Source organism: Pholis gunnellus, assembly GCF_910591455.1.
Source record: "Pholis gunnellus genome assembly, chromosome: 17".
Classification (NCBI taxonomy): Eukaryota; Metazoa; Chordata; class Actinopteri; order Perciformes; family Pholidae; genus Pholis; species Pholis gunnellus.
Window position 1 is genome coordinate 8,669,811 of NC_136544.1, and position 6,672 is coordinate 8,676,482.

The following is a 6,672-nucleotide window of genomic DNA, read 5'->3' on the forward strand; positions in this document are numbered from 1 at the left end:
TGTGACTTCGTACTGATTAACCCACACAGGCAAACGCGTGTCTAAACCTGTTGAATGTTGCCTTCGCAGAATGATGGCTGATGACTCATTTATGTTTTGTTTTTTTGTTTTTTTTATATATATATATTCTCTGATAATTTGCTCAGTTTTAAGCTAATGTAGATATACTGTTGTTAGCACATGATAGGAAATGTCAGGATAAAAGGCAGTGGTCATACAACTTCTAATATTTGGAATTCTTGTATAGATAAGCATACATGTGATAAAGTCAGCGTCAGAAATTACATTTATTAATGTAATAGCCGATGGTGTGAATGTTATTTGTTTAAAATAAGCATAAAGGGTTGGCAAGTATTTGTCATGAATTTGAGTTGCGTGGTTGGTAGCCCTTCACCCAGCCTGACAGCTGTCAGGTGTGTGTGTGTGTGTCTGTGTGTGTGTGTGTGTGTTTTTGTGAGCGAGCGAGCGAGCGAGCGTGTGTGTGGATGCATTTTCTCTACCAGTCTGTCTGTCTGGTTGTCCCCAGTGCTCTTCTACCAAAAGCTGCTTTTACACAGTGTGCCCCAATATATATATATATATATATATATATATATATATATATATATATATATATATATATCTCTATCTATATATGTGTGTGTAATTGGGGATACCTGAGATGGACAATAGCAGTACATTTAACATGATCCTCTTTCTACCACTCTAACTGTATTCGGTCTGGAATGGTTAAGCTCAGTAGTTTAGAATGAGACCTGCAATTATCCTGCCATTTCTATGGGTCTTAATACGGCTGTATTATTTGCTCATCCGGTCCCGTCGGGTTCACTGCTGTGCTTCAGCATTTTTTGCAGTATGGATCTTTTGTCTTTTTTCTTTCTTTTTTTTTTTTTTTTTAAAGCCTTTTCGTTTGTGTGTATTCTCTGCACTTTACTGCTGCGTGGGTGAGGCACCGGGAAGGGAGGGACTGACAATGCATTGTGGAACAGAGTGCAGTTGTGGCTGCATGAGAAAGGGTGGAGGTGATTATTTTGAGTGGATGGTTTTTAGGCAAGGAAAGGAGGAGAACCCCGGGTGGAGGCGGTTAGTGTGGAAGGGACCATAGCGAACAAAGGACATGTCCTTTAGTATGCACATACATTTAATTTCCTATTTAAAAAAAAAAAAAGTGTTTTTCTTTCAAAGAAAACCACTTTTGCTCCGATGTGGCCCCCCTCAAAGTGAAAGCGACGTTCCTCCTGCTTTGGTGACTTTACACTAGCCCCTCCAAGCTATCGCTGAGGTTCATTCTCTTGTGTTTGTTCGTGGGGTTTCTCTCCACCGAGTCCTGTTTTGTCTCCTCCTCCTTTCTTTGTTTTATAGAATGCACTTTCTACTAAAATTCTTGGCTAGTTAAGAAAAAATAACATTGTATATTCTTTAAAGATGTTTTAAAAAAAATCAATATACTTTTTCCCCTTTGTATTTTTAACCACTTAATGTAGCATTGCGTATTTTATTATTGTATCTGGTACAAAATGTGCAGCTTTATAATGTCCCGGTTTGTCCTTTTTTGTATGTTATCTGGAGATTGAGGAGAAGTGAAAAAGTTGGGCCTTTTTTGATAATGTACATTTAACTGACTGCTAACTTTGAGAAGTAAAAACAAGTAGCCATGATTATCACACATCTCTGTGCCTCTTTTTTTATTTCTGAGAGTTTTCTCTGAACAGTTAAAGGTAATTAAGCATGAAATGTAGAAAAATAAGGACACGTTCCCGACAGTAAGCTAAGCACTAAGCTTTGCTGAAAAGCTTAAATTCCAGCTGATAATTGCACACACTTAATTTGCTTGAGTGCTGTTATTTTACCATTTTTTTGGGTCACTAAGTTCTTGGCGTAATGCCTGTAACTAAACAACGTCTGCTGGCTAAACATGACACTGAGCGGTCAGCTGCTGACTTTGCTTCTCAAAAAAGTTTTAGGTCATCTTTTTTTTTATTTTTTACTGTTTCTTAAATCTGTTTTAAATTGTGTTTTTGAAGAAAATGACCTGAGAGAGCCTTACAGTAGGGTTCATTGTATTCACTGGCAGTGAACTTGCCCATCAGTGCCCAGCTCAGGCAGGTATTCTCCGCTTAGGTAACACACAGCATGAGTCTTTTCATCTAAACCCCTTATGATATATGTTTAGATCAGCTGTTGCATTTGGAGAAAGCGTCATTAACAGTTTATACCAATAGAGTGACAACAGGATTGTGCAAAGAATGTCCTCAAAAACATTTCCTTTCCTGGATATCCACTGATCCAACTCGACCACCTTTATTCATCCAGTAACAGAGTGCGCCTCCTTTAAGGACACGGTAAGATTGTTACTGTTAAAACTCCTAAAATGCAGTCGCCATAGGGGGGTTTTAAGTGGCGCACCAATGAGTCACATAATCCTATAAGATGGCTGAGCGGGGTCGACGGGTAGAGAAAAGTGCGAGTGACTCACTGATGGTGAGTGGGTGGTCAGGTACCGAGGCTCACTTCACGAGCACAGAGGAGATAATAACACACCGTCTGTACGTCTCCATTCCCATTTGGGTTTGAAAATAGTCAGCCCCCCCAGCTGTTAGTCATTACGCCTTGTGGTGCAGAGGAGGCAGGAGGCTGCGTCTGTCGGATGAGGAGAGGAGAGGAGAGGAGAGGAGAGGAGAGGAGGGCTTTGCGTCGTGTTTTTTCAGTCGTGTGCTCGCCACTCTGAAGGTTTCTATGCGGTTCATTAATCACCGTTTGCAAGGGTTTATTCTAGACGAACACAAACCCCCCTCGCTGCGATGATGTTTCTCTGCGACTAAGAACAGGGGACACCCTATTGCTCCAGATTTTAAATGATGTATTACTTTGGATATACTCCAATCAGACTCAGCTCTGTCTCCCTCACAATAGAGGTCAGAGGTCAAGCAGCTTCACAGCGAAATCTGTTTTTTTTTCCAACAAGCTTACGGCCACACTGACCCAAATCCTGATGATCCTGTTGAAGGAGGTTGTCAACTTTTCAGCAGGAGATCTATCGCACCAGGCCAACTGCACACTATTCAGCTATTGTCCTGTGACTGCCTAGAGTTCTCTGCCATGCACCGTGTTTTCTCAACTGGGTCAACAGTACACTTAATAATACAGGAAAAAAGGTGCACAGTTTACTCTGGTCTTTTCTTAGACCTGTGGTGTTTATTCCCCCGGTGTCTCAACTGTGTGAGTACGTTTGAATAAGAGTTTGTAGTCTGCCATGAGAAGCAGTGAGGCGAGAACAAATACTGACACATTCACTTGACTAACACGCATAATTTTGCAAATATAGCTATTCGGGAAACAGAATATTTGCATTCTCTCGTTCTCTCTTTTTTCCCTCCTTCCTTTCCTCCCACAGCTCTCCCCCTCTCCTCTTGAAAGTGCCGTGCACGCGCTCAGCAGGCTGCTATTAAATGGGCGGACCTGTGCGCGCGGTCACGTCCACAGCGGATCCGGTGGTTTGGGCTGTCACATAAAAGCGCGCGTCCCACCGGCCGAGCGGCGGAACTCTGTCTCTACTCTCTGCGAGACCGGATCGGACGTGACCGACACCGGGGGATCGGAAACCAGCGCCCGTGACTCACAGTAATGCTTTTTGCGAGAATTTGAAAGAAGAGTTGAAGTTTGATCTGATGCATTCCGGGCTCTATGACGTTGTTATTGTTATGAGAAAAGTAGGTTACTTTATCAGTCGGTGGATGAGGTTGGCAGGCTGATAAGTTCATTTTCAAACGGACTTGTCTCAAAGGGGACTTGAACTGTGTTTTACAGCCAACTAGACCTCACAGACATGTAACCTCCCGGAACCTGGTGTCGTTAAATCCGTGCCTGGAGCCGCATTATTCTTTGTATTTCCTCTGTAGCCTTATTTGATATCATATCTGACTCCGTACTATGTGTCTTGTACACATGCATACTCTTGTAGGATTAATTAAGTTGTTATAAAGTTATTATTTGGGACCTTGCATGGTGCTGCTGCCTGAGGCAATTCAGCATCCACTGTGTTTTTCTTCCATACAGGCAAAAAAAAACAGCTTGAAGGAGTTTGGTAGGAAATCAGGAAACGCACGCGATCAGCTGACACCAGCTTCACTCATAAGGTAGGCAGGCGGACACGATCTACTGCGATGCATATGCGGCTGTCTTGCTTGTTCATCTAATGTACAGTTTATAAGCTGGCTTGCTTGCAGGATTTGCATGGAGCCCATGTTTTTTACAGATCCGAATATAATCTTACTTCCCTCATATTGTTTTTAACTCCTGCTACAGCAGGGTGACCACCTCTTCCTATACCTTTTGTAGAAAGGTACATTTTTTTCAGAGACCCATGAGCTGGTGGATGCTGCCTCTTCTGCTTCGAAAGCACTGCTGACAGGCTGCTTTTGCTCTCTTTGAGCTATGGTCATACCTTTTTTTTCATTTAGATATTGAGAATATTGTGGGTATTTCATATATTTAATCTATGTTTTACTCTGTTTTTACCTCCCCCAAACCCCACTCTTCGTCTGTTTTACGCATTGATGTTTCCCAGAAATCATCCTCGGAAGCCTCCACCTTGGCTTGCCTTGCGTGGGAAGCTGGAGAGTGGGAAAAGAGCAGGAGTGGAGATTTGATACCTGTAACAGTCAGAGGTGTGGCATAGTCAATCATGGGGGATTCAATATTCAACTGCTGTTATGTCCCACCCCATCCCCCAGGCGAGGGGGAGCCCGCCGGGTCCAGACGCGCAAAGATCATGGCCTCCAATGCAGCCAACATCTCCTCCGACAAGCGCTTCCTCATCTTCTTTGACTTTGATGAGACCATCGTGGATGAAACCAGCGACGACGTAGTGGTGCAGACCGCCCCGGGTCAGCAGCTTCCGGTCTGGCTGAAGGACACGTACCAACCTGGCCGCTACAACGAGTACATGCAGCGCGTGCTGGCCTACCTGGCGGAGCAGGGCGTCACCGAGAGCGACATCCGCGGCTCCATGGAGAAGATACCGGCCACCCCCGGCATGCTCACCCTCTTCCAGTTCCTCCGCACTCGGCCACCGCAGGACTTCGAGGTGGTGCTGTTGTCCGACTCCAACGCCTTCTTCATCGAGTCCTGGCTCCGGCGCGCGGGGGCCCGCCAGCTCTTCCACCGGATCTTCAGCAACCCGGCCACCTTCAACAGGGACGGGCGGCTGGTGATGCGGCCCTTCCACTCCCACGACTGCGTGCGCTGCCCCAACAACATGTGCAAGCAGGTGGTCGTCAGGGACTACGTGGCCCGCAGGACGCAGGATCGGGGCCGCCCGTACCAACGGGTCTTCTACGTGGGGGACGGAGCCAACGACTTCTGCCCGGTGCTGTCCCTCGGGCCCCGGGACGTGGCTTTCCCGCGGCGGGACTTCCCCATGCACCGGCTGATCACGGAGATCCATGAAGCCATGCCAGGGGAGTTCAAGGCGGTCACGGTGCCGTGGAGCAGCGGGGAGGATGTGGTGCAGAGGCTGAGGAAGCTGGTGGCAGAGTAGAGGGTCACACACAGAGACAGAGAGGGGAGAAAGGAGAGCGTTAAGGGGCCAGTTGACACATTGTGTCAAATTCTCAGGTTAAATAGTCCCACAAACTAATGTTAAGGCAATTAAACCATTTGTATTGTCTGTAGAAATAAATAGTGTCTGTCTGGCGTCCAGCTTACACGTGCCTTAGTCCAGCCTCTCACGTTTTGGTCCGGAGGTCACTCTCAGGACAGAGGCGCAGTTTATCATCAGCTTGCAGGTAAATGATTGTGGAGACCTGCCGCTATCGCCAAAAGAAAGGAAATCAATGACATATCAGTGCTTTGTTATACCGATTTAGAAGTAACAGTAACTTATAACTTTAACGTTTGGGGGTCGGCCTATTTGCATAATGGGATATGGTGCTCAATGTTAAACAGGGTCAGTATGAAAATCTGTGTATAGGTCCACTTTAGTAGCAATATTTAAAAATGTTAGATGTTTATGACAATCAAGAAATAGGGTGCTCTTTTAAAACAAGTGTGATTCACTATTTAAAATATTACATTTTAGACTCAAACTAAATCTAAGTAACACTGCTCTCTGAAGGGCATTTCAACGGATCTACAAGATGACCACACAATATTTTGTGCTTCTCACAGAATATATGTCTGATTTAGAAATGTGTGACAATGTTGTAAGGATGTTTGTTTGTTTAACTTGTTTGTCAGTCTGTTGTATCTTTACTGTACTGAAGAAAATATGTACACCAGCAGGAATAAAGCCATCAACTGAAATCCTTACTGTGTCTGCATCTATTATCAAACCTCATCAACATCCAAGTGGAATAATAATTCCCCCCCCCCCCCCCCCCCCCCCCCCCACTGATTACATACATGTATCTTTACCATAGAAATGCCACATTTCACATTTAATAGTTGAACATCAGTTGGCCTACTTGTTTTATGCTTCACTTCTCTAAAATGTTTGGCACATTTAGTTCTTGGCCCACCAACCATGCATGCCACAAATCAACTCTGCGCAAGTTAACATTGGTTAAAGTCCCACGTAGGTTAGTGCAATAGAACAAAGTTTTGAAATCAAAGCTACCCAAGTAATGCTTATAAAGTCAAAGATTTCCCCAACATTGAAGTACTATAGTATTC

The 6,672-nt window shown here is 44.6% G+C and overlaps 1 protein-coding gene across 2 annotated transcripts; it reads left to right on the forward strand.

Moving 5' to 3' along the window:
- The first annotated feature begins 3,554 nt into the window (after positions 1–3,554).
- phospho1 (phosphoethanolamine/phosphocholine phosphatase 1) lies at positions 3,555–6,295 on the forward strand. Of its 2 annotated transcripts, none has more exons than XM_079177166.1 (3): positions 3,555–3,621; positions 4,057–4,136; positions 4,568–6,295. In XM_079177166.1, exon 3 carries the CDS (start codon positions 4,685–4,687, stop codon positions 5,537–5,539), a length of 855 nt encoding a protein of 284 aa, XP_079033292.1. In that variant the 5' UTR covers positions 3,555–3,621; positions 4,057–4,136; positions 4,568–4,684; the 3' UTR covers positions 5,540–6,295. The 2 variants fall into 2 exon arrangements, with proteins under 2 accessions (XP_079033292.1, XP_079033293.1); XM_079177167.1 differs by having other exon boundaries at positions 4,734–6,295.
- Positions 6,296–6,672: the final 377 nt, after the last annotated feature.

Excerpts from the sequence above, each read along its gene's own strand:
- phospho1 (XM_079177166.1), top strand. The coding sequence starts at position 4,685 with ATGGGGGATTCAATATTCAACTGCTGTTATGTCCCACCCCATCCCCCA.